An 18,140-nucleotide genomic window follows, 5' to 3' on the forward strand; every position below is an offset into this window, starting at 1 on the left:
TTTCCACTTTTATGTGGGGCTCAGGGATCAAATTCAGGTAAGCAGGCTTGAGTAGAAAGCTGAGACATCTTGCCTGCCCAGATAATTCTAGTTTAAAAAAAATCTAATGTAAGTAAGAAAATTCTTTGTTACTTTTACTGATAGTACATCAAAGCTCATTCATTTTGCCCTCATTTTTATAAAGATGGAAGATAGGAACTGACTTTAAAAGAAAAAAGTGTGTGTTTATTCCAACAGTATAGACAGAACAAGAATTTTACAAGTTTGCAACCTAAACTATACCTTTTACCCAAAAGGTTCTAGACGGAGTAACTTGAAAAGACAGAGTTAGAACAGCTCTTTGCATATGGGCCTCTGCCAAGCAAAGTTTACTTTTTACAAATGAAAAATCTCCTTTATTTGGTACGATTTTTCTCAATCGAAAGCAACATTCGAGTGTGGAAACTATTAAGCACATGACTCCCTAGAACACTGGTTCTCAACCTTCCTAATGCTAATAGTACCTCATGATGTGGTGACCCCCCCAAACATAAAATTACTTTTGTTGCTACTTTATAACTGTAAATTTGCTACTGTTATGAATCGTAATGTAAATATCTGATATGTGATCCCTGTTAAAGGGTCATTTTACTCCCAATGGGGTCATGACCCACAGGTTGAGAAGCACTGCCTTAGAGACTCTCTAAATGTGTAGCTTTCACTTCAAAGTTTAAATGTTATTGGATACAACTTCCCCTGTATATTTATTTGTGTTGTGTTTTAGGTGGGGAGAGAGTTCTTTATTTTGCATTCTATTTCATCTTTTCTTATTACAAAAGTAACTTGGGCTCCCCAGAAAACTTAGTAGTGTCCCAGATTTTTAATCTCCCAACCTTTCCATTCTGATGGCCTCTGTTTTACGAAGTTTCTCTTCCCAAGTTTCGTTCAACTCAGCAATGATCTTCTCTGATTCCTATGGAAGGACACACAGGTTGAAGTGGAAGAGTCTTAACATACCATATTCAGCAAGTAAAGCATAAGACACGTAATACCGTTTGAAAACAAAGGAAGACTCCAAAGTGATGGCTCTTTTTCTTTTTTATAAGGTAGGAATCATAAATATGAAGTAAACCTCAGACACAAAGATCTTCCAAATCCTAACAGAATAGGCAAATAGTGAATCCATGTGTGTGTGCACAAGACAGGAAGAGTAATATTAACATCCAAAAATGCAAGGCACTTTCTTCTTTTTTTAACCATGGCTTCAAGTTATAATATTTATAATGTTTAAAAAATTCATTGTCTTAAAAAAGCTCCAAGGACAGCCTAAAGAAAATGTCAATTGAGCGGCACACTAGCAAACCTTTAGTGCTAGCAAAGACTAAGTAACCATTTATTACACAATCACTTCACAGATTGAAAAAAACAACTATGTAATTAACCTAAGCCCATCCTACTCCTTGAGCTGGGTTTCCTGACTTTCTTTACATTCATTCATTCATTCATTCATTTTTTTGTGAGACATGAGACCTGACACAGGGTCTCATGTAGCCATCCCTGGCTTCAAACTCATGATTTAGCCAAGGATAATGCTGAATTCCTAGTCCTCCTAGTTCAGCCTTCCAAGTGCTGAGACTACAGGTATGTGTCACCATGCCCAGCTTTTTATTTCCTTTTGATGATTCAATAAGAAGGCAGAAAATTTGATAGGGCAAATCAGACATATTTCCCCCCACACATAAAAATGACAGTTTAGGTTTTAACATTTAGAAGGTTGAATGATTACTCCATGGAACATTCCTTGAGGCCGTCAGATAGCTAAGGGTTTACTGCACTGGACAGCATGCTTTCTGAATGAGCTCCAAGTGTGGGTCCTCAGGCTGCTCAGTACAGCATTTTCCCTGCTGCTCTTGTGATGGATGGTATGAATATTTATAGGCTAAGTCTGGGCAATGGCACTCACAGTACTGACTTTGATGCCAGTCTATAAATATCAGAGCCGGTGGCTATAGCTGCTTGCTTAAGACTTTACTGAGTAAAAGGACCAAATCACTCACACAGAGATTTCAGTGCAGTTTAAATTGTGGCTTTAAAGAAAAATTACATATCACTATCTTTTTTTTCTTCTTGCCAGTGAGGTTTATGGAGGAATTGAGATAATAACATTACATATGGAAATAGGCTATTTAATGGAGAAAGAAGTAGCAGCACCTATGTAAAGCAGTGATGAACACTGGTCTATAGTTAGAGACAGAGAAGCAGAGGCAAATCAACCGTCAGGAAGATGAGTTAGTCTCCACTGTCACTGTTTCCACTGCAGTCTTTTCTCTTGTAGTGTCATGGCTTAGGAATGCAGCTCCTAAGACATCCTCAGCATTTGTATTGTACAACTGCTGTCCCACACTCTGGACGAAAGATGTTCTCTGCCTGCATCATTAAAATGCAGGTCTGTCCAAAAGGAATTCTCACCATTCACAAAATAAGAGCAGAACTAAGGCGCTTATGCCTCAGTGAACTCATGCACGACACTGAACAAAAAGCTGTAAAGGAGCCATTTGCACTCTAGAATAAAGCAAGGGAAAGAAATATTTTACTTATGTTGTTTCAGGGAAAATTAAGAGAACAATTTATTTGCTGATTAACGTATTACAGCTTTGTTTTCACGAGATTAGGCAGCTGAGGGGAGAGTACCTTGAATAATGACAGCATTATTCCCTAGAAGCCATTTGGAAGACACTGGGTGACCTAATTCTTAAAAAGCCTAGTTATTGTCTTAACACTTAACAAGTGGCATTATTTTCAGTTGGTTCTAGCTGGCAGCCAGAAAGAAATTTCTCCTTTACACCAGAGGAGAAAAAAGGTAATCTTGTTTGTGCAGTAAGGCACACTATAATAACAGTTAAGATTCAAAATCCCCAAAGCGAACATTTGATATAAAATATTAAGAGGGAAGTTTGACTTATCCCAACTGCCAGAGTCCTGCTGGCAATATGATCACTGACCCCTACTTATGAGAAAATTTGTTAATGAACACACTTTCCCACACAGAACATCAATAAAGTCTATAGGAAAGCTCCCAAGTCAATTTTACAACAGCAGAGATCACCCTGCACATTGCAACCCTGAAAGATTTCTCCTTCCTCTCCTTTTGTTAGGCATTTTAGAACTTCACTTACTTTCTGAATCAACACAAAAGCATTGGTTTTATTTCTGGAATCACCTTCTTTCTGAAGTAAGGAAAATGCCAAGGGGAAGGATGGGATGATAAGAAAGAAAACTCTAAAGCCCATTTCATATAAAATCTGTTACAGCTTCACCTGAAAACTAAAATGAAAGCATCTGACATTGATTCACTTTCAGTTGTGAAGATGTTCAACAAGCTAGTCTGCCTTTTTCGAGACAGGATTTCTCTGTGTAGCCCTGGCTGTCCTGGAATTCACTCTGTAGACCAGGCTGGCCTGGAACTCGCAGAGATCCACCTACCTCGCCTCCCAAGTGCTGGGATTAAAAGTGTACACCACCACCACTGGCCCTTTCTTTCTTAACCTTTACCTATTAGAGTATCACTGTTCTCAGTTGTCTTTGGATGGGCAGCGATTTGTAATGGGGGATACTGATGATGGTGAAGAGGATCCCTGATTGGTTCTAAGTGCATTTCCCCTGCCCTGGTACTCTTGAACACAAAGTCCAAAAGGTAGAGGGAAACAATATCCCTGGAGGTAGTAAGCAAAAAAGAGAAAACATGATGCTCCTGATGCAGTCTGATGGCTGGCAAGAATGCTGGCAGCTGTTCTCAGCAGCAGAGATGACACCTGTCTGCTCTCATTGTAGTCACTGAAGGGAGTATGACAAGCACTGCTCCTGACGTTCACATCCACACAGACAAGACAGAAGCAGGTACAGCTGGCAACCAGCTAAAAGAACCCTCCATCCACAGAGCTGGGAGCCAGGGATAATGTAATGGTTCATCAACTTAACTGGATTTAAAATAAGATACATGTCTGACTGTGTCTGTGAGAGTACTGCCAGGGAAACTGAACTAAGAGAGAAATCCCACCATGAATGTGGCAGCACTATTCTACAAACTGGGGTCCCAGACTGAAATAAAGAGTGGAAAGGAGAAAGTAGCTGAGTACTGCCACGCCTTCTCTGTAGACGAACCTCAAACCATGAGATAAAGTAAGCTGCTTCTCCTCAGGTATTTGGCTCCAACAAGTAACCAACAGAGTAGGTAATCTGCAAATGTGCAATACCATGGCCCAGGTGAACCAGACTGCAGGAGAAAGCCTGCTTCTTCCATAACTAAAGGCTTTGAGAGGACTTCTAGAAGGTATAATTTCATGCAACCTAATAAACCCGATATTACTACTCAAACGTTCAAACTTCCAGTTAACTGTATATTAATTTTACTAACAGAGGAATGGCTCTATAGAGAATTCTATCTCAATGAAACGAAATTTTCCAACTAGTTCTTTCATTTAAAACGAAATTATTACTACTTTAGAAAGAGTTTCATATTGCCTTGGCTGGCCTCAAACTCACTATGTAGCCAGAATGACCTTGAGCTCCTTATCTTCCTTTTTCCATCTCCTCAACACTGAGTCAACTGGCTCATGCACCATGTCTGGCTTTAAAACTAAATTTATAACAAGCATCTTTACTATGACTTATAAATTACCCCCAAATTATTCTAAGTCTCTACTTATCAGTTATTTTGCATGGCTAACTTATGACCTTTCCATCTCTGGCCGAGTCAAACTCAAACATTCTGATTGAAAAAAAAAAATTAACTTAAAAAACAATTTCATTTTCAGGGTACCTCAAACTGTTAGCATCTCCATGTGCTAAGCCAAAATTTCTGTGATGTTCATTCAGTCCTAGTTCTGCTTTCTGGAATGACATAAAGTGCTTTGCATTCAATCTTTAGACTCACCTTCAGACGTTCAATGGCTTCCTCCCCTCCAGGTGTAGACATGATCCGCTCTTGAATACTGGTCACAGATGTGAAGCCCACCTGACTACTAAGTGAGCATGAAGATGGAGATGAAGTAAGGGACCCCATGGATGCTGTGGAAAAATTGCCAGGGCGTTGATTCTCAGAGGCTAGCAAGTACCTATGTTTATTGTTCTGAAAATCTTTCAGATCTGGGAGACAGAAAGAAGGGAAGGTAGAAAAAGAGAAGGCAAGAAGCAGAGGAGGAAAAAAGACAGGAAGGAACACCAGTGTGAGAAAGGACAGCATCAAAGCGCCAAGACTAACACACGCTGAAACACAAAGACAAGCTCTAACACTGTACTAGATGGCAGTTCTAAAACATGTCACTCTGTAATATTTGATCCTAAGCAGTCAGCCAATTCTGAATTTAGAAATGAGAAGTTTCCAGTATGGGAGGGTATAACCAGAACTTCAAAGATGTTCTTCCTAAAGAGGTAAACTTTAGTCCTTAAAATTCTTCCTGCTATTCTAAGTCTTCAATATCTACAGTTTTACTATATTTTTAGACTCCAGTAGTTTTTAACAGAAAGGGGAAAATAGCAATTAATACCACATATTGACCTAGCTCAGTGTTTAATGGAATTCGGACAAAAATTTAAGAAATGTTAGTTACAACTCTGAGCATTTAGTAGTCTGTGCATAGTAGCATGTTAATATGCCAAAAATATATTCTAAATTAAAAGAAGCAATTGTAGAAATGAGAATAATTTTGAGGAAGTATGGTAATAACTTTGTAATGAGTGATTGTTTGAAACAGAAAAGAAGAATTAGTGAATTAACAAGTTTTAGTGTATTTTCCATTTATGAGTCACAGAAAACAAAAATTAAAAACCATTTGATAATTTAAGTAAAACCCTTCGGTATCTAATGGCACAAACAATGAGCCACTGTAAAGTCTCCTTCCTAGGATGATAGCCAAGTTTTCAAGACATGTTTTCACTGAAGGTCTAGGGTACAACTGAAAATTACGATCTTAAACTTTGTTCCCGGTAAAAAGTCCACCAATAATAAAACTCAGTGATTTGCTTTTTTGTAATTTCATTAATCACCCTTCTCCAATGAACAGCAAAGAAACCACCATTATTGGTACAATCCTTTTTGGTTTTTTTTGTTTGTTTTGTTTGTTTGTTTGTCTAACTTCATACTTGATATATGGCCGAGAATAACCTTGAACTCCTGACTCTCTGGCCTCCCACTCCTGAGTGCTGATTCTGCTGGGATTACAGGTGGGTGCCACGGCACCCATTTACATTTCGATGTTAAAATTAGCTCATTAAAAGTTTTCTTTATTACATGTATTTATTTTGTACGTGTTCCTATGTGGTCAGAGAACAACTTGTGAGAGCCAGTTCTCTCTTCCACTATGTGAGAACCTGGACTCTGATTCAGGTTCTCCGGCTTGGAATCAAGCACCTTTATACACTGAGCCCTCTTGCTGGCTCTCGTTTTTAAATTTGAGAAAATCTACATTACTTGAATTCATATCAAAACTAGGTTTTTCTTAAAGAATATGAGGTAATGGAAGTAGTTGGGAAAAACAGTCACTCTCTGGGTTTACTAATCTTTACTATTCAATGAAAACCAGTTCTTGAAGCCCCTTATAGTCTGTGGCAGTTGCTTCAAGACAGTTTGAAAACTACCATCTGCAAATATAGAACAAGGGGAAACAAGCAAAGAGGCATGTTTTAAAAGGCAAACAGGAACTAGAGCAAAACTCATTTGTCAGTTGATGGCAGCAAGGTGGGAAAGAGGGATAGATGGAGCTTAGAAGGTCCTGTGGACACATGCAAGCCCTAAAATGAATTATAAGAAGTAGATCCAAAGGGAAACTGAGGAGTAGCCATAGCTGCTCTCCTTTGTGGATATAAGATTAAAACTTAGTCATGCATGGTTTCAGGAACTGCCACAGCTGCTCAGAGAAGAGAGAAGCAACAGGCCAGCAGCAGCACCTTGAACACAAAAGCAAGATCAAGAAGGCATCCTCTCCACACCATATCCTTCAGCTTTGGAGATCTCAGACAGAGCTGTTCCAGGCCAAGAGCCACATGTGTGTTTGGGCATGCCAGTCCTCTGGGATTAAGTCAGCACAGTAATCAGTACTACGTTTGGTTCTCCTAGGCATTCCCTAGTCTGAAATGGCTTCCTACAAATAAACAGATCAACAGACTCTAAAAATCCCCAACCTGAGATTCGACATATCTTGATGAATTATATTAAAAGCATAAGCAACTATTTCCTTGTCAACTTGACATTTATATTGAAAAAAAAATGGCTTGTGATCTTTTGTAATATATATTTTCATTTAAGTCATACATTTTAGACATCAATTTTAAAATTTTAAGTTGTAATTTATGAAAAGAGAAAAAATGTCTATCTAATGATCATGTAAGATAAGGCCCAAATATGAAGAAAACCAATGGCATATAAGCACAGGTGAGTGCTAATCCAACATGCACAGAGCTCTTTAATTACAGACAGTTTGGCTAACTGGAAATGATTTTTGTAATTATACAAAGACTCACATTTACAATGCTAATTAAAAAGGAATTTTCCTATTAAATAATAGGTTCATAAAAGGAAGCAAATCAAGAGGGAAAAGGGGTGTTGATGTAGTAATGATTAAAAGCAAGAGCTCTGAGTTAAACTGCCTAACCTAAACACGACAAACCATGGCACCTCAGAAAAGGAACCACTCCTGGCTATAGTAAAATGGGGATAAAGTAATTTTATCAATAACAGAATTAACAGAGATAATATATTTATGCTGCCTAGAAGAGGGCCAGGTATATTATAGACATTTGATAAATGTGTGCTGTTATCACCACTAGCCTTATCAACTGTGATTCTGAATTTGATTTAATTATATGGCTAGAAACACTGAAGACTGAGTGGGAGACTCAAATTCTTATATCTCTCAATTTCAGTCCAGGCATAAACTAAAGTTACTTTGCTAATGGAGAAGGGTCAAAACAAGAGACTGTGATGTTACCTAACACTCTGTCTGGGATTTCCCTGTTAGGACTGCTGGCATGCAAAGCTCATTGTGAGGCTGACCCAGCAAAGGCTGATTAGCAAGTCAGCGCACGGGAAATAACCAATACATGATATACACACATTTGCCTCCACTTCCAGAGTAATCATCCATCAATGGATCAACTAAAGATAAGCAAGAGGGAAAATACAAGAAGGGTCAAAGTTCAGATTCAGTAGCAAGATAGATTGGAATTTGGCATTTGGGAAGCTTAAAAAAAATAAAAATTCAGTAATATATATATTATCTTTTTCACAAATTATATTAATTAAAATCCAGATTCTAATACATAAGAGGAAAGTTGGAGGAGGATTTGAAATCAGTTAGTATTGCAATGTATGTAATATTTTTACATTAAAAATATGCTTTACTAAATAAACCCATATTCTATCTGAAGAATCTATTTTATGGCAAGAACTTTTTTTTTAAGTCCTGAGGTTAAAACCAGAGCCTTATACCTGCTAAGCAATAACGATCACTAATGAGCTCCACTGCCAACCCCAACTTAGAAAAGGTTGGATTACATACTATATAGCAGAATGACTGAGTTTTAAAAGTATGAATTATAAAAGAACACCATGCAACAGTACTTGCTGGAAGTCTAGTTCTTGAACTTGACAAGAATTAGACTTTTCCTCTTCACTGTTCCATAGAGAACAAGAGTCATTCAAAGATAAATCTTATTTAAAAGTAGACTGGATTGGTGAATTCTTACACATGCATTATTACTACTGCACTAATCCAGGGAAACAATAGCTTCTAAGTAATACTTTTATGAAGTAGTTAATTTTTCAGAATAAATTTGACATTAAAAAAAAATCTGGGATTTGGGGACACATTCTACATAAAGAAAATTTGAGATTATTTCATTTCACTGGCATTTTTAAGGAAAAAAAAAAAAAACCTCATAAAACCATTTTACTACCATTTAGATTCATCAAGTCTCTAAAATCCAAGCTTATGTGCTGGGTGGTGGTGGCGCACGCCTTTAATCCCAGCACTCGGGAGGCAGAGCCAGGCAGATCTCTGTGAGTTCAAGGCCAGCCTGGGCTACCAAGTGAGTTCAAGGAAAGGCGCAAAGCTACACAGGGAAACAACCCTGTCTCGAAAAGAAAAAAAATCTAAGCTTATGTTATTTACTTAGTTATTTGAGGTAGGGTCTCACTATGTAGCTCTGGCTGGCCTGCAGCTCACCAGGTAGATCAGGCTGGCCTTGAACTCAGAAATCAGCCTCCCTCTGCCTCCCAAGTACACACTCCACCCAGTCCTAAGCTTGTTTTAAGTACAAGAATCGGAGAAGAAAGAAGATGCTGTATGATCCTTCTTCACTTACTATCAATAATATCTCCCAGGCCCTGAGCACGAAGAAGGTCCTTCAGTCGGGTCACTTCCTCCTTCAACTCCCGAACCAGCTTGGCATTAGGGTCCTCATTGATAACAGCATTGCATTTAATTTGTTTTGCACGGTCTGCATACCTAGATATAGAAAGAAAATGCATCCTTACCATTTCTCAGAGGCTCTACTTCTCAGAAATAACATACTATTTGCCTCTAAAGCAAACATTTGAAGAGCCCTGATAAGTAAGTTGTTTGTATGAGACTTTATAGCACTTTACAGAAGTGACAGAGGTTCAGCAGAACTTCAATGCTTTGGCTAAGATCACAACAGAAATGAGCACCAGAGAGAAGATTCAAACCCAGTCCGTCAGCCTATATAGTGCTCTTTAGCTGTATTAAAAGTATCTTTTTATATTTTAATTTAAGACAGTTTCAGATTAAACTATTCTACATATAAAAATGTAATGAATATTATGTTGGTACTTCTTCAGTGCTACACGTACTGATAATTGCATTACTTTTTACAACTTGAACATATCTATAGACTATTTATAAAAGGGAACACTTCTATTAACAAAAATGAATAAGAAAATTTTATTATCTAAAAGTTATCCAGTATCTCACTCAAATAATTTGAACATCTTTCCTGTAAAAAAGTTCTTACTTATCCCAATGAATCTGGAAGCAACAGAAGTAAACTCCACTGTAACAAAAATAATTTTCCCGATATTATGAGAAAAAAGGATCACATGACAGCCCTCAATGTGTAAGAAAATCTATGGCATACAGAACTACTCAGCTACTGAGAACAAAGGAGAATACCTCAGAGTGCTCAAAGTTTCATCATAGTTGATGTCTGCTGGGCTCAGAGCAGCAACCATTGCAGTTCGAGAGTTACCACCTAGGAAAATGAATTACAAGTATCTCAAATTACACTCATTTTTTAAAGGAAAATTTTATTTACTGTGTTAAAGCTGAGAGCAGACCCTAAAATTTAATCAAAAGGCAGCAAATTTTTCTTTTTTTCATCTGTTTGTTTGTTTTGACAAGGTCTCACATAACCTTGCTGGTTTGAGCTGGCAGTCTTTCTGCTTTCATTTCCTAAGTGCTGGGATAATAGCTATTTGCCACCAAGTCCGGAACCCAAAAAAAAGTTCTTAACTCTTTCCATGCCATGCACTGTTCTACTTACATTCTGCTTTCTGACTCTCTTGTTCAGTTCCCGTCCTATTCTCCCTTAAAACTACTCTAGTCAGGTAAGGTAGCACATGCCTATAATTCCTTCACAGGAGCCAGTACCAGGAGTTCAATGACAGCCTGGGCTGTAAACAAACAACCACTCTAATCAAGATATCAACCACTCCACCAAAACTACCCTCAGTGATGGGAAAGTTGATTGGTTGCTTTTTCTGAATGAGGAGAAGCAAGGAATGAGAAGAAAGGCTGAAAGGTCAAAAAACATCAGTAGTACAGAGAATTAAGACTATGTAGTGTGTACTTGGCTATGTAAAATGCAAAGGAATGTGGGCCTCTAAGTACTCTAAGGGAGGGGCTAGAGAGATGGCTCAGTGGTTTAGAGTGCAAACTGCTTAAGTAGAAAACAGTATTTGGTTCCTGGGGATGCAATGCTGCCTTATAGCCCTGCAGGCACCAGGCACACACACGATGCACACACATACATGTAGGCAAACACCTGGGCACATAAAATAAATAAGCCTTGGCAGGGGCAGTGGGCTCTGAAGAAGGAACAACATTTTAAGTAGCTGTATGGAGTACAGAAGACAGTAACAGCTCCTTAGTTTGTGTCTTGAAGTAAGTGAATCCAAGCAGGGAAAAGCAAAAGCAAAACCAGAAAAAGACAACTCAGGTTAAGTTACTATGAACTCATCATCTAGAGATGATTCTTCAAGCAGACATGGAATAATGAGCCATAAAAGATCATCATTAAACAGCTTTAAACAACAACTACAAAGTAATGTGGATTAGTAGTCAACATACCTAGATTTTCTCGAAGGAGCCAAGTAAGAACAGAATCCCTGTAGGGAATAAAATCAGTTTTCTTCTTCTTTTTACTCTATTAAAGAGAAGGGAATAACTTTAGCAATATTATGGGGGAGAATTCACATGAAAAGCAAACCATTCTAACTGAAATAATCAAACTGTAATGAAATTCTATCATTATTGACATGTTTTACTCACAGCCTCAAAAAGCAAATGCAAAAAGCACATGCAAAACAACTTCTTTTTAACATTTCATTTTTAAATCTTTATAACACAAAAAGTCAAGAGAGTAGTATTACAATGTACATGGCAGAATTACCATGTAGCTTTAACCATTATTATTTTACCATTACCCAAACCATTTGAGTACATTTGAGTAAATTGCAGGCACAAGGAACTTCAGCAGATATGTAGCTTATAAGAAACAAATTTAGTAAATTTAACAATATAATACTATAATATCTCATCCACATCTTTAGACCTGCTAATATTTTAAATCAAACCTAGTATTTCACTTATCAACACTTCTTTGACAAGGAGGTAAGAAACAGCATAACCAGTTTGATGGCTCAGGACTTGATATACCAGGCAACACAAAGTTTGGTTCCCAAAAGGAGAAAGCCAACTCACAGAAGTTGTCCTCAGACATGTACCACAGCATATGCCCTCCCAAAACTACAATAAAGATAGTCCTTTAAAAGAAGACCCAAAAAGTGGAAAAAAACAAATAAAATATCTGAATACTAAATATTTTAATGCAAATACTGCCTCTACCCTGACCTTATCTCATATAATTCTTAACTATTAGGCGCTCTTAATATAAGAAGAATATTCAGAAGCATAACAAAAAATTAAAGAGTATTTGTATAGAACTATAAAGAAGAGAAAATATACACCATTGAGTAAAGGAAGATACAAAGAATCTTTTCTAGCTTCTGTTGAAAGTTTAAATTGATTCTTACTTCATCTATGTACAACCAAATAACAGGGAAAATGTTTTAAATTACTCATAAGCTTCTATGGTGGAAATAGTGAGATAAAACAGGCTCTAGATAGACTAATATTATATAATCTTGTTTTATCTTATTAGTTTGCAATAATCTCAATCAATTAACTATGCTTTAGAAGAGGACTAGAGGAATTGTAAATTACTCTCTTTCAATGGTTTACAGAACTCGTAAGAGACGCTCTTAGAGACCACTGCAGCAAACATCATGACACTGTGGAAAAGCTTCCTCAAATCTCTCTCTTGTTCCTTTAGTCTATTCCCCCTCCAAAGTACTTTATGTTCCTTAATTATTTCTAGTATGAAGTCTCATGATTCACAGGCACCCTAAACAATCATTCTAAATTTCAGAGCCAGAAAAAAAGCAATAAAACCCTTTTTGAAGGTTCTATTCTAACATATGCCCTGCCCTATTTATCTCTAAAAATGTGAAAACCCTAGAGATGATCATTTAGCTAGTTCAGTGTGACAAATCCCCGCCGTACCTTGCTGGTGCAGTTATCCTACAAATGAAAGCATTTAAAAGAAAGAAAAAGAACACAGGATAAGCCTCTAGAATAAATGGAAATCAGAGTACTTTGTAGAGACAAGAAGAGATTTAATTCTAAGTGATTTAAATGACCTATTAATCTAAATTAGAGCATATAAAAAATTCCTTGGGTTTTAAACCTAAATAATGAAGACTATGCAAAATTTGTTTTAGCTTTATTGTGCCAGTGCTGCAAAAACAAGAACTTTTTAATCTGCATGTGCACTGCAGAGACAATGATGGTCTGTTAAGATTATAATGAAAAATCACAATGTTGTTGCTGTCATTAGGTGGTATCACAATGCATCGTTTGTGGAAATGTTGGTGGAAACAAACCTACTATATTGCCAGTCATATAGAACATACAAGTACACATAATTATGTTGAACATATGGCATTTGGTGATTGAGACTCACCTATATATCACTATACTATTTTCCTCATTGGTCTAGTATATTCTTTCTACTTTTTACAATGGCAAAATCATTTAATGGTGCATTTCTAAGAATGTATTCATCTCATTAAATGATACATGACTGAATTTTAAAAATATTTATTATTGGCTTCTAAATTAACATCATTCTCCAAAGTCACATCATTCAAAATACTCCAAAAATATATTTGGTTATTATGAGGTGTGAAATAGGGCTCAAAAAAATGAATCCAATTTTATGTCTCTGCTCTAGCTTTACACAGGTACAGTTGTTTCCATTCTACTTTCAGTTCAAAGCTGTATCATATTCTAGCCCTACTTGCAAAATTTAAAACACCACATAGAAAGGCCAAAAACAGTATAACCTTCATAAAGAAGCATAAGTATCAGCAAGCTTACTTGCTGAGCAGACATTTCCTCTTAGAGTGAAACAGAAAACTTACCACCTCTGCCAAGGCCGAAATGACTTTGCCCAATGTTGTAAGAGACTTATTAATATTTGCACCTTCCTAAAATAAACACCAAACATGGAAGAATTACAACGAAGAATTTCTACTACTGCACACCACTTATAATGCTACAAGCTGAGCATATCTACTTCTCCTCTCCCTCCCACCCCCCACTGGGGGTGCTGGGGATCTGAACTCAAGTCCTTGAGTAGCAGCAAGTACTTTACCCACTGAGTCATCTCCTTAGCCCTGCCATCTGCTTCTTTAAGACACAAGTTCTAAAGACACCTGAAGCCTTTGGTCTTTGCTCTGCACCCATGGTGACATGCTGAGACCACACACCCTGCTCTTGTTAAACAATATTTCTGTCAAAGTCCACACTTGATCATACATCTGTATCTTGTATATCTCTTGCCAAATTTTGCCCATTTCTCAAAATCTAATACAAATTTCACTCTTAACCATAAACTCTTCCCTACCTATTTTGCTATCTAACATCATTTCATTGAAATTATAGATCAATAATTAGGAATTTTTTCATTAAAAATTAAATTTAAAAATTGGGTTTTGTAGGTTACATAGTCTCTAGTGCAAGTCTGCCACTGCACATAACACAGTCACAGAGGACTAGGGATAGAGCTCAATAGGTAGTGTGCTTAGCTACACACACAAAGCACCAGGTCCAGTCTCCAGCACCACATAAAGAGACATGGGGGCACATGCCCTTAACACTCAATGGAGGAAGGAGGATCAGAGTTCAAGCTCATCCTATCTACATAGTTAGTTCAAGGCCAGCCTGGACTACATGAGAACCTGTATCAAAACAGTAAATACCACCATAAACAATACATAAATTAAAAGTTACAGCTATCTCTCAAAAGACTTTTGTTTGTAAAACCACACAGTAACTAGATTTGGCCCATAGCCACAGTTTATGGATCCATGTTACAAAACATTAATTGACTAGACCACTTGGCTAAAATAAATACCTTTAATCGAGTTCCTTTGGCACCAGTTGAATCAGCTCGTTCACTCCCTGCTAGATCCACCAAGCTGATTTTACTGACCTGAGTAAAGAACAATACCATGGAAATTAAAACGTAACAAGACAGCTCGGTGTGGTAGTGCATGCTTGTGATCCCAATACCCAAGTGGCAAAGGCAAAGGCAGGAGGCTCATCCATGAGCTGAAAGACAGTCTGCTCTACACAGTGATAATGAATTCACAACTTAACAGCAAAAACAGAAGTAGTCCCTGTACCCAGGAAGCAGAGACAAGTGGACTTCTGTGAATTCCAGGCAGTCTGGTCTCCACAGCAAGTTCTAGGCCAGACAGAGGCACACACTGAGGCCGTGTCTTAACATACATTGACATCTATATGTACGTACATGTGCGCGTGTGCGAGCACACACACAACCGATTACACTGGCATGAACATGAACATTGAACAACTAGAGCGCTCATATACTTATAGTGGCAATGATTATTTTGAAAACTGTTTAGCCGTTTCTTAAGAAACTACGTATGCCTTTAATTCCACTACTTAGGAGGCAGACTTAGGCAGATCCCTGTGAGTTCAAGGCCAGCCTGGTCTACATGGCGAGTTCTAGGATAGCCAGGTCTATATAACAGAGAGAGACCCTTCCTCAAAAGACAAAACAAAAAAATAAACCAGAAGCTAAACCCACATCTGACAAGACTCAATCCTATTCTTAAATATTAGCCAATATAAATAAAAACAAGATAAAAAATCAAATTGTCAGCTGTTCATGGTGTGTAGAACCTGTAATCCCAACACTTGGAAGGCTGAAGCAAGAGGACCATGGAGCTGAGTGAGTTCTAGGTCAAACTGGAGTAAAGAATGAAACAAGTGCTCAGAAAAACAAGAACCAAAACAAGTCTCCATACACAGATACACAAATGTTCCTAAATAATGAAATATTTGTTAGCAGTGAAAGGGACCAACGATCAACATAATAACAAAGGAATCCCAAAATCATTATAAGAAATTTGGCAAATTTATAGTATAAGAAATTTAGCAAACTATAGTATATACTGTTTCTCATGTACATAAAACTATCGCAAATATAAACTAATTTATAGTGACAAAAAGCATATTAAGAATTGCCTGGATGAGCCAGGCAGTGGTGGCACGTGTCTTGTTATACAGAGAAACCCTGCCTCAAAAAACAAAACACAAACAAACAAAAAGCCTGGATGATGTTGAAGAGGGGACAGAGAAATACTACAGTCATGAGGCAGCTTTGTAGAGTAACAGAGATTTTCAGTGTACTGATTATTCCACATACATAAGCATTCATCAAAAATGGTCAAATCTGCCAGGCAGTGGTAGCTCAGACCTTTAATCCCAGCACTCAGGAGGCACAGGCAGGTGGCTCTCTGTGAGTTCAAGGCCAGTCTGCTCTACAGAGTGAGTTGCAGGACAATCAAAACTGAACAGAGAACCTGTCTCAAAAAACCAAAATAAAAATTAAAAAAAAAAAAAGATAATTAGACCCAAAGTTTTAAATTATTTTTTAACTGTGTTTAATATCTTTCAGTTCCATTAAAGACCCACACTGAACACTCATGTGGGGTAAATGGTTGAGTAGAAATTAAAAACCACCTCCACTTAATAAAATAATAACATTTATCCTGTCCAAAAAATGCAGAGGGTAGTAGTATAAGAGGGATTTCTCAAAATTTTCTCCACAAAGTGTCTTCATGACAAGAGATCACAAGCTGTCCTACCTTCTCAGTGGAAAGGTTCGTCTCAGTATCGTGTTTCTTCTGAGTGAAAACGATGGTAAACACAGCGTGGGAACGGCTACTTGTTTCATTCATGTTGGTAGCTGCCACTGTCCTAAATAAACCCAAAGGTGACCGTTTGACAAGAGAATTCTTCCACCAGAGTTAAATGGATAGCAGGCTCTATACAAGCCTACGTAACAATCACAGACAACAGCTTTAAACTTACTCAGACTGAAGGACTGTCACTTACACAATTGCTCTAAATTCTGTCTTATTTGTAAGCCCATCAAGTTACCCTACGACTCAAAAGGCACCCCATCAGAATCACTTTTCATACTCCAGCTATCCCTTTAGTAATCACTAGAGCATTTAATTTATATTCTTCATCAGGTGCTCATTTATTCCAGAATCCATTTACTACCACAGCCTCATCTAGACATTACAGCTAACATTTTACCATGACTTAATCAATACCTAAAAGCTAACTCAACAAAAGTTCTGACCTGTTTCAACAATGCACCATTTTAATGAAAAGACAGCTACTTAGGATGTTGAAACTTATACCTCTCCAGCATAGCCAAAGACTCAAAGGACTACAATTAAAGCAACATTCATAGCTACAAATATGGCTTCAATTCTTACACTGGAAAAAAAAAAAAACAAAAACCTCAAAATATGTCAAAGGACTCAGTTATTAGTCTATTTCCTACCATACCTGGCTTTGTTACCAGCGTCCATGAGGTCAGCAATGTCAGTGTAGGAAGTGACCGCCAGCTTAGACAGATCCTCCACATAGGGTCCAAGAAGCGGGTGTTCACGCACACGCAAATTACCCTTGTTTTTGGGATTCAGCAAGTCTCGTACTCTCTCACAGTAAATTTCCATGTAGCTCACCTGGAGTATTTTATTAAAGTAAATTAAAGGATTTGGAAAAGATATATAAACATTAGACACTTTTTCAAAGCTAAGCATAGTGATAGAGATGTGAAAACTCCGTATTCAGGAGGCAAAGACAGAAGGATCATACATTCATAGTAAGTCTGAACTAAAAAAAGGAATTCTGTCTCATTTAAAAAAGAAAAAAAAATTATAAAAAGCTGTACGATTATAGGTCAGAACACCACAGTCCTGGCCTCTTAATTCTACTAACAGTATTGTGTATATCAGGCTACATAAGTCAGAAATAGTCTTTTCTCAAGAAGGAAAAGAGAGCAAACATGTATACATGGAGGAGGCTATTTGTCTTAGGTACAACATATATTTTTAGTAGAACTTTATTAGTGCCCCCCCCACCCCAAAGCAGAATCTTTGTAAGCTAAACTGGGCCTCAAACTTGCAATCCTCTTGCCTCATCCTTTCAAGTGCTGAGATTATAGGAATGTACCATCTCACCCAGTTTTATTGGCATTTTAAAAATGCATATTACTGTCAGTATTGAGGCTTAAGGTGAGGTTATTCTAAGAGCCTGGAAATTAGTATTTTGATCAGTATTAAAAATCAAGGAATGGCCAGGTGGTAGTGGCACAGGCCTTTAATCTCAGCACTTGGGAGGGAGAGGCAGGTAGATCTCTGTGTATTCAAGGCCAGTCTGGTCTACAGAGTGAGTTCCAGGACAGCCAGAGCTGTT

At 37.6% G+C, this 18,140-nt stretch overlaps 1 protein-coding gene across 11 annotated transcripts in view; it reads right to left on the minus strand.

The window, feature by feature from the left end:
* The window catches only part of Kif1b (kinesin family member 1B), a 140,726-nt gene that overhangs the window by 81,576 nt on the left and 41,010 nt on the right, over nucleotides 1-18,140 (minus strand). For 3 of the 11 annotated variants that reach the window (XM_028893597.2, XM_028893595.2, XM_028893598.2), the window contains exons 6-14: nucleotides 17,229-17,407; nucleotides 16,514-16,625; nucleotides 14,752-14,829; nucleotides 13,757-13,822; nucleotides 11,343-11,418; nucleotides 10,167-10,245; nucleotides 9,340-9,482; nucleotides 4,913-5,046; nucleotides 873-952 (exon numbers count right to left, since the gene is read on the minus strand). In XM_028893597.2, coding sequence (XP_028749430.1) covers nucleotides 873-952; nucleotides 4,913-5,046; nucleotides 9,340-9,482; nucleotides 10,167-10,245; nucleotides 11,343-11,418; nucleotides 13,757-13,822; nucleotides 14,752-14,829; nucleotides 16,514-16,625; nucleotides 17,229-17,407 — 947 coding nt within the window. Of the gene's footprint in view, nucleotides 1-872; nucleotides 953-4,912; nucleotides 5,125-8,089; nucleotides 8,132-9,339; nucleotides 9,483-10,166; nucleotides 10,246-11,342; nucleotides 11,419-12,836; nucleotides 12,855-13,756; nucleotides 13,823-14,751; nucleotides 14,830-16,513; nucleotides 16,626-17,228; nucleotides 17,408-18,140 lie in introns of all 11 variants that reach the window. The other 8 variants (XM_028893596.2, XM_028893589.2, XM_037203190.1 and 5 more) reach the window with 6 other exon arrangements.

The sequence above is a fragment of the Peromyscus leucopus genome, chromosome 2, assembly GCF_004664715.2.
Source record: "Peromyscus leucopus breed LL Stock chromosome 2, UCI_PerLeu_2.1, whole genome shotgun sequence".
Taxonomy (NCBI): domain Eukaryota; kingdom Metazoa; phylum Chordata; class Mammalia; order Rodentia; family Cricetidae; genus Peromyscus; species Peromyscus leucopus.